This window comes from Equus przewalskii, unplaced genomic scaffold, assembly GCF_037783145.1.
Source record: "Equus przewalskii isolate Varuska unplaced genomic scaffold, EquPr2 contig_R1872, whole genome shotgun sequence".
Lineage (NCBI taxonomy): Eukaryota > Metazoa > Chordata > Mammalia > Perissodactyla > Equidae > Equus > Equus przewalskii.
The window spans coordinates 3,737-23,155 of record NW_027228472.1 but is presented as its reverse complement, the minus strand read 5'-3'; the positions used below and the strand labels follow the sequence as shown (position 1 = coordinate 23,155).

Genomic DNA, 19,419 nt, shown 5'->3' with positions numbered 1-19,419 from the left:
AAAAATAGACATTTCTAGAATTATGTGTAACAAATATGCAATGATAAATATATGTGTAAAGAAGATACTCTTCATGGGTTGGGGCTGGGGTATAATTTTCCATTTGTATTATGAGCTTCCAAAAGTAGTCAGATATATCCAAAATCCCAAGAGATACACCATCCAAACATGGATGTCAATTTATTAAATATGGAAAAATAATTAATTTAATAATAAAATGGAGCCACATTACAAACTGTGGAACAAAGTGTTGAGGTAAGTTACTAAGAAGCAACAGCTAAAATGCCCATGATAAGGAACATTTATTTTTCTTCAAATATTCCATAACATCATATATCACACTATATGTTACACATACAACCCTGAATTAATTCACTTATATTTTACAGATGAACCATTTCACACTCCTTCTTCTCATTCAAGAAATCATGCAGCTGAATAATAATGCGACTGAGTTCATTCTGCTTGGGTTAACCCAGGAACCTGTTAGGAAGAAAATAGTGTTTGTCACTTTCTTACTTATCTATTTGGGGACTTCGCTGGGTAACTTTCTGATTATTGCTACCATCAAGACCAGCCGGGTACTTGGAAGTCCAATGTACTTCTTCCTTTTCCACTTATCTTTATCTGATACCTTCCTCTCTACATCCATAGGACCTATAATGGTTGTGGATGCCCTTTTGAGGAAGACCACTATCTCTTTCAATGAGTGCATGATCCAAGTCTTTTCATCACATTTCTTTGGCTTCCGGGAGATCTTCATCCTAATTATCATGGCTGTTGACCGCTTTGTGGCCATCTGTAAGCCCCTACATCACATGATCATCATGAGCCATCAAGTCTGTGGTGGATTGGTGACTGTAGCCTGGGTGGGGTCCTGTGTACATTCTTCAGCTCATATTTTCTGGCCTTGAGTTTACCCTTCTGTGGTCCCAATGTGATGGATCACTATTTCTGTGACTTGTAGCCTTTGTTGAAACTTGCCTGTACAGACACCTATGTGGTCAATCGACTCTTGGTGTCTAACAGTGGGGCCATTTGTACAGTGAGTTTTGTCATGGTGATGTTCTCCTGTGTTATCACCTTGCATTCTCTGAGAAACCACAGTGCTGAAGGGAGGAAAAAAGCCCTCTCAACCTGCATTTCTCACGTTATCATGGTCATCTTGTTCTTCGGTCCTTGCATATTTATATACACACGGCCTGCAACCACCTTCTCCATGGACAAGATGATAGCTGTGTTTTATACAATTGGAACACCTTTGTTCAATCCTCTGATTTATACACTGAGAAATGTAGAAGTGAAAAATGCCTTGAGGAAAATATGGAACACGAAGTTGATCTCAGGTAACAAATGATGAATAGAAGTTTCAAATTTTCTTTATCATTAGGATTGATCAAAAAAGTCCATAGAGAATATTGTCCTCTTATTGCAGAGTTAACATTATCCTAACGTGGGGCATAAGAATTAGTTTCTTCAAGAAGATAGGCGATATGAACACATATACTGATTAGCATTGAGTCAATTTTATATAGAAATAGAGACAGCCCCAGCTAGAAACAGTCATGTAAGACATATGCTTTACTCTGCCTCTCTTGCCTGCCTAATAGCACTGTGTTGTGATCTAGTATTATCTCGGCCTTTCCTCATATTGATTCTTTGTGTTCTCTATTTATTCTTACACTTCTATATGCTTATATCCACAGCCTGGCAAGGGTTCCTCCAAACTGTTCATTTATTAAATACTGTGGGATCATAATGTCTATCATGAACCTTCAACTTGGTTGTTCTTCCTGACTCAAAGAAAGCACCAGATTCAAATAATTATAGAAACTTCATGTTGTAAAGGACAAGACACGTAATGTAGATAATCTCTCTTCTATGTCCTGTGGTTATACTTTGAATTGTTACCATATGTTTACTAAGATCCTTCTAGAAGAGTGACAGAACACTGTAAGAACAGTCACCCTTCTGAAGGAGTCTTTTTTATCTTAGGAAGGTTCTGATTATTTAGGTTATACTCAATATTATTCTGTTTGTAAAAATTACTTTTTGCTTCTAAAATGATCCATTCTAATTTTGGGGAAGTTTTAAGTTTTCTCTTGAGTCATCCCAATTATAATAATTTGTTCATAAGATGAGGTTCTTATGATTATGGCATAGATGGCCCAAATTAATATGGATATATTTATATGGCCTAGAAGAGTATATGCAGTTGACAGTAGGGAACTTGAAAATAAGAATTGATTAAAGAAATAATATTGTAACCAGAGGAGGATTTTTAGGCTTTGGAGCAGAAGAGTTACATCACTGATATGAATTATTTTAGTTAGATTTAATATAATCCAGAAAAGAGAGTAATTTGAATGAGACTGAGATATTTGAATGAAAACTATGTTTATGCAATGGAGATGGATATCACCATTTGTCACCATCCATCAGCACCACAGACTAATTGTATGAACAGTAAGAATCTTCTGATTTCAATTTCTATTCTTGTTTTTATTTTTATCCATAAAGAAAATTCAAGGAGTATTTTTGTTTATTTGGAACTTCTATCTCTATTTATAAATTACTTAATTATATTAAGATTACTAGTTTTATATTAATTTTATTGTACCAGGAACTTTAGAATTTCTTTAGCTTGAGAAAATGAGCATCTATTTCTCCGTGTGGGAATGTAAAACTCTGAATTCCACAATAAACTCTAGTGACATATATACATCACTTTTTTCAGATTCTATGAATTTCAAGGCTACTTCATCTCAAGCATTTATTATTGGTCACAGCTGCTGGAGTTTGATTCTGCTCTTGTAAGCTTTGCAAAATAGTCATTTCCAGTTGGCATAGTTTTACTTGATGTCTTCTATTTCAAGACAAAGTAATTATGAAAAGGGGTGTATATTGGATCCAATTTAGGTGCCTCCCGAGATACACTCTATCTAATATATCTTGTGGACATACTTTTAACACAGAGCTTCCATGCCCACTGTCGCCACTTCTCCTGCCCACAGAAATTCTGGTCTAATTTTTGTCCAGGATTTTATAATAAAGATGACAGAACTGTAAAGATGACTGAACATGCAACCTAACTAGGAATTTTTTGTTGAAGTCAGTATTCTGATAAGAAAAGAGTGGGGCTCTGAGATCTAGACAGACATAATTGTGCAGGGCAGGGTGAAAACCATGAAATCACAAATTATCTTGCATCCTCTTTATTATTGTAAGTAGCTTCCTCTCCCTTGAAAGAGAGGAAAGAACAGTCTTCCTTAGCCTAGACACCATGCCATTACCTTATTTGAAGAAATTGTTATGCAATGGTATTTGCTTTCCTCGTGGGCTTCCTCCTACACCCCTTATTGCTTCCAACCAGCTAACCAGGGGAAAGCTGCAAGAAAGTCTAAGCAAGAATGTACATTCTTGCTCTAGGATAAAATGAAATGCATGAGAAATTGCAGGACTTTGGGGCTAAGTACAAGTGTGAACCATGGGAGCACTTCATTATGGGAGACGTTAAGACAGAATGGCAAAATATAAATCTTGAATTGAGGTCTATCCAATGGGGCTTTTTCTGTAGACTCACACTATTGGAAATGGCTTGTCAAGTAACTATGTGGTTTGCTTTACTCACAGAACTATTTGTTAGATCTGTGGGAAAGAACTACAATACAGAGTTCCTAAAAGTATAAAAGACCCAATAGTTGACTTTTTTTAATCTTAGGTATTGACAGTATCGTAAATATCTGTACTATTTTTTGGTGTGGAAGCTTAGGAGTGAATATGATTTGAACTTAATTCATATTTAGAAGACCCTAAAGTAAATTTCTTGAAGAAATTAATTCCCAAAGTTTCTAGGTGGGACATTTTTGAAGTGTGTCATCAGTATATCCATATTCAAGTGGAGATAAAATAAACTCAACTAAAAAATTGTCGGCTGACTAACATGACAACTGTGGATTAAACATGGGTTATATTTATTTGTTTATTTATTTTTATCTTTTTTATCATTCTTAGAAATGCTTATTACAAGTATTCTTAAAGAGTTCTCTACATTCATTACAGAATGGTAAAACTTCCATTGACTGATATAACAGTGTTCTCACTGCATTTTTTAAATTCCTCCTTTTCTAAGGGAATCATATTATAATATGTACCAACTTAACATATGCACCTTAAATTTACACAACGTTATATATCAGATATACTTCATCTAAAAAAAAAAGCATAGGGTCTTTGTAAAAGGGCTGTTGCGTAGATGAATCTTGACTCAAATTTTGGTGGAACTAAAGTAAGCTTGATGGGCAGTGGAAGGAATTATTATGTAAAATTCCCTAAATAAAAATTTATTGACTTTAATCAGCCATAAGAAATGATGAAATTCGGCCAATTGTGACAACGTGGATGGACCTTGAGGGTATTATGCTGAGTGAAATATGTCAGAGGGAGAAAGTCAAATTCCACATGATCCTTTCCAACTAGGCTGTGAGGTCCAGTACGTCAAACACCCTGTCAGTCTTGCTCCTCAAGTGTCCAGACCACTGAACCCGCACTGACCAGAGGAAAGGAAGGACTGGTCCCAAAGTCAACTCTCCAGACTTTCTGTGGAAGGAGGGAACGAACGGAGCACCCTCGCAGCCTCACGCTTTCTTTGCCAGACTTTCAAGTGTGGGACACACACCTGTGCTCACGACGCTCCCCGGACAGCCCCCACTGCACCCCTAACGGGTAGACTTCCGCACAGTCCAGGGCTTTGGAAAGCACTGGCTCTGCACACAAATATTATGTGGCCCTCGACAGGCCACTTCCCCTGAACCGGCCTGAGCTTCAGGGGCACAACAGGCTTCAGGAAAACCCCAACGGAACGTAGCCTCGAAAAGAGGGAGACCTGCACTCCTCAGAATGCATGGAGACCAGTGTCCTTATCGACTTCGCGTCTGTCCTTCCAAGATGCCAAGACCACGGGGGCCGCTTCAGCGCCCGACTCCCGGGCACCGCACCCCCAGGCTGGCCCCGTGCCAGGCACACACCGCCCGTTCCATGAACGCGTGAAGCGCACGAAGAGACCCCCTCGCTCCCCGCGCCACACAGCTGTCCCGCGACCTGACGGGCACCTCTCGGCGCACAAGCCTATTCCTCAGGGACACGCTCGCCTCCCACCAGCCCCCAGGCCCACGCCCCCACGTACCTCTCCCAGATGGCATCATCTTCGCAGGCGCCCTGGTCGTCCGTGTCCGGCGAGCAGGAAGAGCGGGAGCTGAAGGAGGGCCACCTCAGGCTAGCGGCCGTGGCTGTGGAGGGCCCGGGCTGCCGCGCCCAGCGGGGACACGGAGCGGCGTCCACGGACGCGGCGAGCCCGGCCCGGGAGAGAGCAGCAGAGCGCGGCCGGACTCCGCCGGGCTCGGCTCTGCGCAGGCAGGCGCGGCTCGCCGACGCCTCCCACGCCCCGACGGTGGCCCAGCAGCCGCGCGGGCTCCTCTCCTCGCGCGCGCGCGCGCGCCGCCGCCCAGACGCTCCCCGGCCGCTGCCCCGCCCCCCCCCTCGGGCGGTGCGCTGCGGACAGGGACAGGGACACCCTCCTGGGAGAACTCCTGGGGCCCCGCCCACATGCTCTGGACCTTCGCGGAGCCGCAAGGTGCGCTGACAGGGACGCAGGGTCCCCGCCAAGCTCGCTCTCGGGGAACTGCAGCCTCCTCCCTCGGGTTTTACTTGAACGTCAGACCCCAAACCATGCAACGTCTACAAGAAAACATAGGCAGTCAGCCCTTTGACATCAGTCTTAGCAGCCTATGCTCAAGTACCACGTCTGACTGGGCAATGGAAACAAAATACAAAATGAACAAATGGGACTACATCAAAGTCAAAAAAATCTTCTGCACGGCAAAGGAAACCATCCACAAAACCAAAACGCAACCTAACAACTGGGAGAAGATACTTGCAAACCGTATATCGGATAAGGGGTTAATTAATACCAAAATACAGAAAGAACTCATACACCTCAACAACAACAAAAAATCAACAACCCAATTAAAAAAACGGGCAAAAGATCTGAGCAGTGACTTCTCCAAAGAAGATATAGGGATGGCCAACAGGCATATGGAGAGGTGCTCAACATCATTAGCGATCAGAGAAATGCAAATGAAAACTACAATGAGATGTCACCTTACTCTGGTCAGAATGGCTCTAATCAACAAGACAAGAGACAAGTGTGGGAGAGAGGATGTGGAGAGAAGGGAACTCTCCTGCACTGCTGGTGGGAGTGCAGACTGGTGCAGCCACTATGGAAAGCAGTAGGGAGTAGCCTCAGAAAACTAAGAATACATCTACCATATATGATCCAGCTAGCCCACTGCTGGCTATTCATCCAAAGAACTTGAAAACACCAATGCAGAAAGACACGTGCACCCCTAGGTTCACTGCGGCATTATTCACAACAGCCAAAACTTGGAAGCAACCTAGGTGCCCATCAAGGGAGGAATGGATAAAGAAGATGTGGTATGTAGACACAATGGAATACTACTCGGCCATAAGAAATGATGAGACCCGGCCATTTGTGACAACCTGGATGGACCCTGAGGGTATTATGTGAAGTGAAATAAATCAGAGGGAGAAAGTCAAACACCGTGTGATCTCACTCATGAGCAGAAGATAAAAACAATCACAAACACACACAGAGCAACGGAGACTGGATTGGTGGTTACCATAGGGGGAGGGGGGAGGGGAGAGAGCAAAAGGGGTGATGAGGCTCCCATGTGAGGTGACGGACTATAATTAGTTTTCGGGTGGTGAACACGATGTAATCTACACAGAATTCGAAATATATTACAACGTACATCTGAAAGCTATATGATGTTAGAATCCACTGTTACTGCAATAAAATAAAATAAAATAAAATAAAATAAAAGAAGTGTAGGAGCCTCAAGAGGCTAACAGGCTTTTCAAAAGTTATTCTAGGGACTTTTATGGCTTAGCTCAGGGCGGCAGACAGCAGCCTGAGACACAGCTGTGACATAGCCACTAACTTCAACTAAATTATATTCCGACTGGAGGGAAATCAAAACTACTGTAATCATAATTTATTGAAGGCTTCACTTTGTGCCAGATCCTGTGCTAACCGCTTTGCACCAACTGTCTCATTTAATCCTCACATCCGAAAGGAAGGTTGCCGTTATTCTCCCCATTTTAAAGGTGGGGAGGCGGAAGCAGAATGATGGCAATCTGCCTGGAATTCACAGAAGGATTCTCTATGTCATGACATGACTTTTGGACAAGATTTAAAGGTTTAACACATTACAGTGAAGATGCACATCACACTATCACAGAACGTGAAACACACTGAGTCCTGCCAAATGTATTAAAACACTAATTATGGATCCTCACAGTCTCTTGGCCTGTTTTTTCCGATGAGGGAAAACCCAGTGTGAAAAACCGTTGATGAGATGTCTGCAGATGAGGACTACTTCTGGTCTTTAAAGCCGGGAACTATCCCAGTAGATTCTGAGTCAGTGGGTCCAGAGCAGGCCTTGAGCGTCTCCGTTCTTTTCAAAAGCCCCACAGGCTACACTTCCGTGCCCTTGGAGTTGGGAAGTACAGTCATGCCCTACATCGGGACGTTTCAGTCAACAACGGGGGTCCCATCAGATTAGTCCCGTAGAGCCTAGGTGTGTAGGAGGCTCTGCCCTCTAGGGTTAGGAACTCCGTGGTGTTTGCACAGTCTCGAGATTGCCTGACCATGACACACTCCTCAGAACTTATCCCCACTGTTAAACAAAGCATGACTGGACTGCCTTAGATTCTCCACGGTTCCAGACCCTGCACTCTTTACATGACTGCACACGCAGAGGGCACCGTGTCTGAGGCAGAGAGCAGCTGGAATCACACAAGCTCTCGACAGAGAGTCAAGGAAAGGCGTGCTCTGCTTACACGACTCTCTACTTTTCTCTGTGTCTGAACCATTTCATAGCTAATCTGCTTTTTTTAACCGAGCAGCTTCGCAAAGAAAGAAAAGAGGTTACCAACAAATACTAAACAAACCAATATAAACGATACATATTAGATAAACCTAACCCTACTATGCTACTGAAAAGGCTCTTATTTCCCTGGGATAATCTGGACAGCATTAGAGTGTTTTACCAAGAGCAGCCAAGTTGAGGGAGATTATTTCGAATTCCACAGTGCTACAGATGCGGTCAGTAGCAACTGCAAGCTGGAAAGGAAACAAAGTTGGCTGTAATCCATTCCAGTTCACACGCTTCACCAGGGACAGCCTCCAAGCCTTTAATACTTATGTATGCATGTATCCATTTCTTTAATCAACCACTGCTAACGCCTACTAACGGCCAGACACTGCTCTAAGTACTTTACGGATATGAAATATCCTTTAACCTATTTTCAGATTTTAACAAGACTTCCCTATGATTTCTTTAGATTCCTTGCTCTGTCTGCAGCAATAGCTGTGGCCCTGCATCCATGCAAGCTCCCCCACAAGGAAACCAGTGGAGACCTAGTAAGGAGTCAGAACTTCTACACCAACCTAAAGAGATGAGGAGATCTTCCCTCATCATGTGCCATCAGAGGCTGAGTAGAAAAATTTGATTTCTACCTCCCTTGCAGTAACAAGACAGTGTCCCCCACTCTTTCTCAGCCAGAACTATAGCAGACAAAGCTAGATAAAACAGAAGGTTTAAATAAAATCCAGAACCTCAAAAACCAAAAAAATCCAGGGCCTCATATCACAATACACAACTTGCTCCAGTTTCCATCAAAAATCACTCGTCATAGCAAGAAACAGTAAGATCTCAGACTGAATGAAAAAAGAAAACCAACAGATGGTAACATGGGGATCACAGAGATGTCAGAATTATCTAATAAATATTTTAGAGTAACTATGATAAAAAATGCTCCAATCAGCGATTTTGAAGACACTTGAGACAAATGAAAAAATAGAAAGCCTCAGCAAAGAAATGGAAGATTTCAGCAATGAACATCAGTGTCAGTATCCTGGTGGTGACATTGTACTAGAGTTCTGTGCCATGTTACCATTGGACGAAACTGGGTAAAGGGTACACAGGATATCCCTGTATTATTTCTAACTGCATGCGAATCTGCAATTACCTTAAAATAAAAAGTTCAAGTTAAAAATTACGTAGCTCACATTTAGGAAAACAGACTGAAACACAGCATTTTAATGTCAATTAACACCCAGAAATTTAGGTTTATTGAAGATCAAGGTGTGGTTATTCTGTCCCATCTCATTGTTGATAATCAGTCAATTAGTTATTCAATAGGTTACTGTATTTGTATTCACCAATATGTATATTAAACAAAAACATGATTGAGTGCCTATTGGGTGCAATACACCATGTTAGGAGGAAGTAATACCAGCTACAAATACCAGTTACTGAGAGACTACAATACAGGAATATACATATGTACTCATTTTTTTCCATAAAAATACTTATGGGGGTCGACGTTATCATCATTACCTTTTTTTTCTGGGAGTTGAGTTTACTGTGACTGTAAATATTTAAAAGTTAAGCCCATGACCCTCAAAAATACAAAATAAACTTCTATCAAATATTTTATTCAACTAAGTAATGTGGAAAACATTGAGATGATCAAAGTGGTTCCAAGAATCACAAACCCTTTTTGGGAAACAGGGGATTATATAGTTTATCAGTAAAAGCAGATTTGACAACACAACATCAACCAAAGAATGTTAGATCAAGGTTGTTAGGTTATATAGAAAATGGTTAAGATCCTAAAGGTCAATAAAACTGTAATCTCTACTTTATCTTTCTCCTGGACAGAAATCTACAGATTAACATATAACTGCACAATGTTTGGGTTCTAATCAAATAGTAAATCATAAAGTCAAACAGATACATTGTTCTAGATAAATGAATAAGCCTTAGGTTGGCTGGTTAGATGATGCTATGGTATGCCAATGAAAGGACATTCAGTCATCTTCTTACATTATTTCCAAGTTTTTAATAATTTTTATGAATGAAATTGATTAATGTTAGACCCCCTAATAAGTGGAAGAGCCCAAATTTCAATACTATTCTAACTCCAAATCTTATTCTCTTTCAAATAAACCACGTTTCCGTCAAACATCTCCAGCCTAATGATATAAGCAGGAAAGTAAAGAAAAATTCCAATAAAGTATAAAAAGTGATTATAGAAATATAAGTAGGATGTACTGGGGACATAAGGAGTCAATAAGCCTTACAAAGACAAGGAATGCTACTCAGGTGAGACGATTCAAGCTCAGTCTAGAGACAGGTGTTGATAGTCAGATGTAGAAGGAAAGACTGATGCCCCAAGAAGAAGAGAAAGCATGTGTTACATGCACTTGTACGAGGATAATGGAGCATTTTGAGAATTGAAGATAGATTTCTTTTAAGGTTTTAATAGTGTTTAAAGATTTCAAAGGGCTACCCACCCAAAAAGGCTCTAGGTCCAGATAGGTTCACATGGAAATTTCATCAAATCTTCAGGAAACAGATAATTTTCACGCAATTTGAACTAAACCACAAAATTAAAAAGAAGGAAAGCTTCAGGAATTTTGTTGTTTGTTTTTATTGATTATAATTCATAATAAAATTTATACCAATATTTGGACTGTCTTGAACTCATCTCTGCCTCACTATAAGCTGAATGTTCTTTGAAGTTTTTCCATTTGAAACACTTAAAAAGCCCTAATTGAGTGTAGTGTGCCATTTCTTTAATGTGCTTGATTATATTTTCTAATATTTTATTTAAGGATTTAGGCTTTCATTAATGAGATTGGTTTATAGTTCTTTTTAGTGATGAATTAAATTTATGAAATTAAATCTTCAGAAATTCTTCTTGAGAAAAAATATCAAAATACAGAAATATCTATAAATCCTATAATTCTAAGAGTATGACAACTTTTTAAGAGAAAAGATTGTGATGAACATTAAAGTCAGCAAAAGGTATGTAATGGAAAGATCACTGGCTTTGGAGTCAGACAGTACTGAGTAAGGCCAGGACTAGGGAAAGGTAGGTGAGGTGCCTGGGGTACAAAATTTATGGAGGCACTCACTCTCAGGGTCATTCAAGGGCAGGGTTGGCACATGAAAGTGAGTGCTTCCTTAAATTTTGCACCTCTGGTTTTTCATTCCCCTCACCCGAGTCTGGCCCCGTGCTCTTAAGTCTGGATCCTAGCCCAGCCCTCACTACCTTCAAGATCCCAGGTGAGTTATTCAAGCTCTTTAAGCCTCAATTATTTTATTCTGCTAAATGTGTTGATACTGTCCACCTACCTCAAACGATTCTGTAAGAATTAAAGAAAGATATATTATGTGATATATCAAGCAAATTGCCTACAATACCACAGATCCACAATAAAATGTGTACTTTTATCCTCACTACACAACTCCTCTCAAAAAAGGTGATACAGGAAAAGTAGTTAGAAGCAAGATAATCATGCACGTTTTCTATGTTGCTAGGAGTTTGGATTCCATCGAGAATGATGGTTCTCAAAGTGTAGTACCTATACCAACAGCATCAGCCTATCATGAGAACTTATTAAAATTGTAAATTCTGAGTTTCTGAATCAGGAACCCCGATAGCAGGGTGAAGCAACCTGTTTTAACAAGCCATCCAGGTGATTCTAACATGCACCAATATTTGAGAATCAGTGGTCTAGAAGAAGATGAGTATAACTGTGATATTTTAAGCAAGGAAATTATGTGGATGGATTTAATAATAGAAATATGAATGGGTGTGATTGAATGGGTGAGAGGTGAGAGGGATTCAAGACAGAAGACAGGAAGACTTGTTAGGGAGTTATTTTATTAAAATAGATGTTATTCAAATCTGAACAAAAATAATAGAAGTGGGAACGAATAGGAGATAGGTGTGCAATAAATTGGATGGCAGAAATGTAATTTTGAAGCTTCAGTGACAGGTTATATCTTGGCCATCTCTATATCTGCAAACCTCCGGAAATTAGGTCACTGAAAGTTATCAACAAGTGCCTGCTTTTGAGGGAGCGAATCGAGGATATGTCCTACCCTACCCATATTTAAGTGATATAAAAGGTGTAATTTTTGTTTCTAAGAAAAAACTAATTCCCTTGCATACAGAAGATGAACAAAAGAGGTGAGGCTAGAGCTCCTTGACCTTTGTTATACCGAGAACACAATAGACACCATTATCTTGGAATTTCTCTCCCTATAGCATTCCTTTATTTGTTGTCTAATCATATCGATTTGGCCAAATGTGAATATTTTGAGGACTCTTAAGAATCATTGAACCCAAGTTAGTGGCACCATGCTTTTCTTGCCAGATATGAAGCAATGTATGAAGTGTCCAGACAATCAATACCCAAACAGTGATCGAGATCATTGCCTCTCAAAAGTTGTGATCTTCTTGGCCTATGGAGATCCTATGGGGATGGTACTTGCCTGTGAAGCTCTTTGCCTGTCTGTCCTCACAGCTGTGGTTCTTGGCATTTTTGTGAAGTATAGCGACACACCCATAGTCCAAGGTATTAACTGGGCTCTCAGCTACTCCTGCTCACCTCCCTCATCCTCTGCTTCCTCTGAGCTTACTCTTCATTAGACATTCCAACCCTCCACCTGGATCCTGCAACAAATGTTGTCTGGAATCATGTTTATTGTGGTGGTTCCCACCATTTTGGCTAAAACCATCACTGTAGTTCTGGCTTTCAAGTTCACAACCCCAGGGATAAAGATGAGGCAGTGGTTGCTGTCAGGGGCACCTAATTCCATCATCCCCATCTGCTCATTGATTCAGTTGACTTTCTCTACTGTCTGGTTGGGAAACTCTCCCCCTTTTGTTGATGTACATGCACATTCTGAGCCTACCCTCCCCATAATTCTGTGCGATGAGGGCTCTGTCGTTTTGTTCTACCTTTCCTTAGGATACTTGGGCTCCTTGGCCTTCATGAGCTTCACCTTGGCTTTCCTGGCCAGGAGCCTGCCTGGCAATTTCAGGGAAGCCAAGGGCCTCACATTCAGCATGCTGGTGTTCTGTAGGGTCTGGATCACCTTCCTCCCTGTGCATAACAGCACCAAGGGGGAGGTCATGGTGGCTGTGGAGATCTTTTCCATCTTGGCTTCTAGTGCTGGGCTACTAGGATATGTCTTTGCCCCAAGAGCTATAAGGTTCCACTAAAGCCAGATAGGAGTATCCTGCCAGGATTAAGGGGTAAAACAACTCTCACGGAAAATGAATATTCTATGGAATTACTGGATTATACAGTAATTTTATTTTCTCATTTTTGAGGAAACGTGAAACTGTTTTCTATAATGGTTGTGCCATTTTACATTCCCACCAACAGTGCACAAGGGTTCCACGTTCTTCACCTCCTCACCAACACTTGCATTCTGTTTCTTTAATGATAGCCATCCTAATGGACATGAAATGGTGTCTCATTGTAGTGTTTGTTTGTTTGTTTGTTTTTATTAAAGGGTGAGATTTATTGTTTCCTGTTTTATTAGATATAGTTGACATATAATATTATATTAACCCAAGGTGTCCAACACAATAATTTATGTATCTATCGTGAAATGATGACCACAGTAAGTTTAGTTAACATCCATCACCTCACAACATTATACATTTTTTCTCGTCGGAAGAACTTTTATGATCTATTCTCTTAGCAACTTTCAAATATACAATACTGTTTTGTGAACTATAGTCACCATGCTGTAAACTATATCCATAGAACTTATCCATCTTATAGCCCTTACTGTCCTCGAATAAGTATCCATAATGTTGGCTTCGATTGTTTTGTTCTCAAATAATCTTATAGGATTCCTGACAAGGGCATTGTTGTGTGTGTAGAGAGGGAGAGGCAGCAGAAGAATAACCCCCTGTCTCTAACTGGGATTGTGAGCTAGCTGTTTATGAATCACCCTTGGGACTTCAGAAACAACCCAGGTATAGTTTGTGTAAAAATTAATTCTACTTGTCATTGGAGTATTACAAAGTAAATCCAACCTCAGGGCTAGGTGGGTAAGATGACACCCAGCTCATGAGGGGTGGCTCACCCGATTACAGATGGCTAAAAAGCTGTTTCTCAGGGGAAAATACTTAGTTGTCGAAGACAGTATAACTTTCCTCTCAAATCTTAAGAGTTATTATTCTGAAGATGGTCCCAGGGATTCATGACATTTTTAACTAGTAGGGAAAGCAGGATATAAAAATTTGTCCCTCACTCTGGCATCCCTCAGACCATTAGACCCCAGGAAAGTTCACTGGGATGCCAGGCCTCTGCATATACACGCGATTAATATCTGGCTGAGACAAATGATTCTTACCAAGCTATCCACTGTAGTATTCTTTTTATAATATCTTCAGCTCTTTGAATTAATTACCTTGAATGTCATGTGGGACAGTAAAATAATCCAGGTCCTTTTCATTTATTAACCCATGCAACAAATAGTTATTGAGCAGTTGGTTCATGTCAGGCTCTTTTCTTGACTCTGGTGAAACAATAGTACACAAAGTAAAGTCCTTGCCCTCAGGGAGATTGCATACTTGTAAAATAGACAATAAGTATAATGTAAAGTAATTTTGTGTAACATCTTGTAAAGTAGTGCTACAAAGTGAAAGAAGGGCACACAGAATGGAGAGTGCTGCTTTGGATAGGGTAGTCAGGAACATGCTTAGAAATGCTTACATCTAAAAAGAGATAAAAAGGAAATGAGAGAGTGTCAAGCACTTTCAAGGCTTGATATTGGACTTCTCAGTTGGCAGAACTGAGAGAAAACAATGTTTGTTGTTTAAGCCACCCTGTGTGTGGTATTTTTGGAATAGCAACCCAAATGGAGTAAGATAGTACTCTATGGTGCTTTGATGCCTGCGACCAAGTTAGAATACTGGAATTGTGTGCTGACCACTTCGTTTATGTAGTAGTCATCGGGAACCTGAACCCTTGAAAACTCTTAAAGGTTTACTCAGATCACTGTAAGGAGATTATCCCATTCTATTGGCATACTCAGGGCAACTCCAATTGCTGTCTTTGAGTGATAACATCTCTCCCCAGCACTCTCCTCAGAGCCTTAGCTACATCCTTATTCCGGAGAGTATAAATCAAAGGATTCAGTGTGGGAGTAATGATGCTATAGAAAACAGAACCAACTTTGTCTTGCAATGGAGTGCACTGGGACCTGGGCCTCATATATGAGAACATGCAGGCACCAAACCAGAGGGAAACCACAGTGAGATGAGAACTACAAGTGGCAAAGGCATTTCTCTTACTCCCAGCTGCATGCATCTGAATGATGCTGTGGAGGATGAAGGCATAGGATGTAGAAACCAGCAAGATGGGGAGGAGGAGAAGTAGGATGCTGCTGATGAACACTGTGGTCTCATAGACAGTGATGTCTCCACGTACCAACTTCACAACAGCTGGAAACTCACAGTAGAAGTGGTGGATTTTTCGAGGCCCACAGAAAGGGAACTGCGTCAAGATCACCGTGTAAATTAGGGAATTTATGGATGCCCCCAACCATGACACAAGAGCCATCATAAGTCCCACCTTTCTGTTCATGAGAACAGTGTAATGCAGTGGATGACAAATGGCAACATAGCGGTCATAGGACATCAGAGCTAGGAGAAGACACTCAGCACCAGCCACAGACAAATAGAGGAAGTGCTGGGTGGCACAGCCCACAAAGGAGATGGACTTCTTGCCAGATAGGTAGTTGGTAGCCATCTTGGGGATGGTTGTGGAGACATGCATCGGATCCATGAGGGAGAGCTGGCTGAGCAGGAAGTACATGGGTGTATGAAGCTGGGAATCTGCACGTATGAGGAGAATGGTGAGGATGTTGTCACTCGCTGCAATCAGGAAGACCACCATGGTCAAGATGAAAAGAAAAAGGTGAGTGAGGGACTCATCAAAGAGCCCTTCAAAGATGAAGTCTACCGGAGAGGTCTGATTCCTCTGCCGCATCTCCCCTTTCTCTGTCCCTGGGGAAACAGGAAGTGGAGAAGAATTGTGGTATCAGAAATAGTGGAGTTCAGCATACCTTACAATAAGACCATTTGATTCACCACATAATTTTTGAAGACTTTTTTTTCTATTTCTAGTTATTCAACAGCTCAAATTCTTGAAATAGCCCTTTAAAATGAGAATGTCAAATCTTTCTTCCCAAACATGACACTTAGAAATTCCAGAATTTCTAACCTCTAAGTGCCAAAAATCAAACAAGAGCCTCTCCTCATTAAGAAAGAAATACACACACACACATATATACTTTTTATAAGTATATATATATATATGCTTTATAGAGAGAGACTAAATGTTTACTAAACTAAATTATATTTAGTATAATATATATTATATTGTATATATATACATATATAAAGTACACATATATGCTTTCTTACTTATTATGTCAGAGTTTATCCAGAGAAGCTGAACCACTGAGAGTTTTATACATACATATGTATATATACATATATACATATGTATGTACTTAATGGGATTGTACAGAAATTTTGCATTATGCAATAGTGAAAGCTGCTTAAGCGGTCTATATAAGGCTGTCACCCTTGTGTCTGATGCTGGAACTTCAAGTCCATGGCACAAGCAGTCAGGAAGCTATAAAGTGGATATAAAGTGTGGTAGATCAAGGGCCTGCTGGAACCCACAAGAATGAGATATAACCCCAAAAGGGCAGACTGAAAGCCATGTCTGTTCTTGCTGCCACTGGAATTGGCGGTGTGAGTGTCTTACAGAAGCTGAGGCCCATATTCAGGAGCCTAAACACACACACCTGGCCTGGAAGTCAGAGACGCTAAAGGAGGACCCAGGGGAAGGCAGAACAATTGCAGGCCCACCTGCTGCTTCGCACGGATGAGGAGAATCAGCAGATCAGATGCCATCTCTGTACACTACAAAATGGCTGCTTCTCTTCTGCCTCTAAAGCTCTGGGACAGTCTCTCCTGTGACCCACCTTAACCAGAAACACAAAAAATGGGAATTCTGGGAAATGTACTCCATCCTAGCCAAGTTGACACATTACAAAGCCACCAGAGTCCATCTCCTGTCAATCTGGCACACATGCACATCTCCTTAAGCCACACTTCATCCCAAAATAAACACAACAGTCATCCTTTTACCTAACATGATATCACTATCCCACATAGAACCAAAAACATGTGAAATAGTCATATAAAAACAAGGAAGAAATATCCATTCCTGCTGTCCACAGAATGAGACATCCTATCCAAGTGCTAACCCATTCTGTGGAAGACAGTTACACTCTTCCTCAGTCACTCTCGTTCATGATAATGGCCTCACAAACAGAGTAGCCACGGAAACCAGGATGAAGGCTACACATGGGCTCAGCAACATGGATTCCACTCACCAAGTCCAATCTAGTTACAGACACTGCTGTGTCCCAATCTGCCAACAGCTGGTGCCAACACTGAGTTTTTGATATGCCATCATTGCCCAGGGGAACAGCCAGCCACTTGGTGGTAGACTGATTACATTGCATAGCTTCCATCATGGAAGGGAGTGTGCGTTGTTCTTACTGGAATAGACACTTACTCTGGATATGGATTTGCCTTCTTTGCCTACAGTGCTGCTGCCCAAACTACTACTGCTGGACTTACAGAATGCTTTCCTCACCATAGTTGTATTCCATGAAGCTTTGCTCCTGACTAAGGAACTCATTTCAAAGCAAATAACGTATGGAAATGGGCCCATGCTCATGGAATCCACCAGTCTTTCTGTATTCTCAATCATCCTGAAACTACTGGTTTGATATAACAGTGGAAAGGGTTTTTGATGACTCAGTTACAGCAAAGCTAGTTGGCAACTCCTCACATTGCCGGGGCAGTGTCCTCCAGGATGTGGTAAATACTCTAAATCCTCATCTAATTTATGGTGCTGTTTCTTCCGTCATAAGTCTTCATGGGACCAGGAATCAAGAGGTGGAATTGACAATGATATCTCTCACTATGACATTTATACCTATGACCCACTAAGAAAATTTTTGCTTCCTGTGTCTGCACTTTTAGGTTCTGGTAGTTTAGACATTTTAGGTCCAAAAGGAGAAATTATGCCACCAGGTGAGAAAACAATTATTTCATTTGCTTAGAGTCGTCGCCCTTTGCTCCTCCTATCACTGAATCAACAAGCAAAGGAAGTTACTATACACTGCCTTGCATGGCTGATCCTGACTAGCAAGGGGTTACTGAGTTTCTACTACACCATGGGGATGAGGAGAAGCATGTCTGGAAGGCAGGAGATTTTCTAGGGGGCACCTCTGTACTCAAATGCCCTGTGATGAAAGTCAGTGGAAAACTATGCAAATCCAATTCACACAGGATTGGTAATGACCCAGATCCTTCAGGAATGAAAGTTTGGGTCATCCCACCAGAAAAGGAAACATGATGAAATGCAGACAAAGGAAATATGGAATGGTGTGAAAGAAGACTGTTATATACACCAGACATGACTATGTGAGCAGCTGCAGAAACAAAAACTGTAGTAGTAACAGGTATTTCTTCTTTCTTTTGTTATGAATACTTTCTAAATATAATTAACTGAATTGTTTGAGTTTTCCCCCTCAGATATCCCCTTTCTAACGTATGGTATATTAATGTAGTTAGGTTCATATCTAAGTATATCAGTCATAAGACATAAAAAGGGGAGTAGGAACCAGATAGAAGTAGAATGAATTTCAACCAAGACAAGGAAGCGATTTGGTATCTTCTTAAGTGGAAAGGGTTGGTGTGATTTATATCCTTTTCTTGGGAAAAGATTAACAAGTTTTTGATTGTATGTGGGGTAGTCGCACTATGTTATATGGAAGGAGAACTTGGTATGGTCTTTATTTGGAGATTAAGTATGGTTTATGAGATATATACGGGTGCCATGTTGACAAATAACAAAACCACCATTGTTATATACCTGAAAACAAACAAGAGATATGTCCTCAGTAGACCTGAGTCTCTTTAAATTATGGATCAGGCTGATCAAATTAAGATTATAACATTTAATCAACCAAATTCTATAACATTTAGTCAATCACATTCCCACTTGGCCCTTTATCTCATTCTCACAGGAATGCTGATCAGAATGAGCGCTTCATCTCCATGGTGAAGCCCAACTTGAAAAATTGATAATCTAAATTAATCTCCAAAATATCCACCCAATACCTCTTTGTATTTTTTCCTAAACATCTCCTAGATCTTCTTGCTTTCCACATTATCTGCTTACCATTTAGAGCAAAGAAGTCAGAACTGAATGTTTTCTCCAAAGGATAAATTGACCAGTAAGAAAGAGGTCACATATATTATCTCTCTCCAATTAATGCAGCCTAGGGTCATCTTTTTGGCTGTCTCCTCGTACTGTTATTTCAAACTCAGCTTCTTGTGAACGAAGGGTCCAATATCCCATGTTCC

At 40.7% G+C, this 19,419-nt stretch overlaps 1 protein-coding gene, 1 non-coding gene and 1 pseudogene across 2 annotated transcripts; 2 read left to right on the top strand and 1 right to left on the bottom strand.

The window, feature by feature from the left end:
• Positions 1–428: 428 nt before the first annotated feature.
• Positions 429–1,357, top strand: LOC103544788 (olfactory receptor 4C16-like; annotated as a pseudogene).
• Positions 1,358–3,544: 2,187 nt separating this feature from the next.
• LOC139081380 (small nucleolar RNA SNORA18) lies at positions 3,545–3,674 on the top strand. The gene has a single exon (XR_011536454.1). It is a non-coding gene; the product is annotated as a small nucleolar RNA SNORA18 (small nucleolar RNA).
• Positions 3,675–13,235: 9,561 nt separating this feature from the next.
• Positions 13,236–16,960, bottom strand: LOC103545943 (olfactory receptor 2AE1-like). Its single transcript, XM_070606934.1, has 2 exons — positions 16,843–16,960; positions 13,236–15,969 (listed from the first exon to the last, which is right to left on the bottom strand). Exon 2 carries the CDS (start codon positions 15,950–15,952, stop codon positions 14,993–14,995), a length of 960 nt encoding a protein of 319 aa, XP_070463035.1. The 5' UTR covers positions 15,953–15,969; positions 16,843–16,960; the 3' UTR covers positions 13,236–14,992.
• Between the last annotated feature and the right edge of the window lie 2,459 nt (positions 16,961–19,419).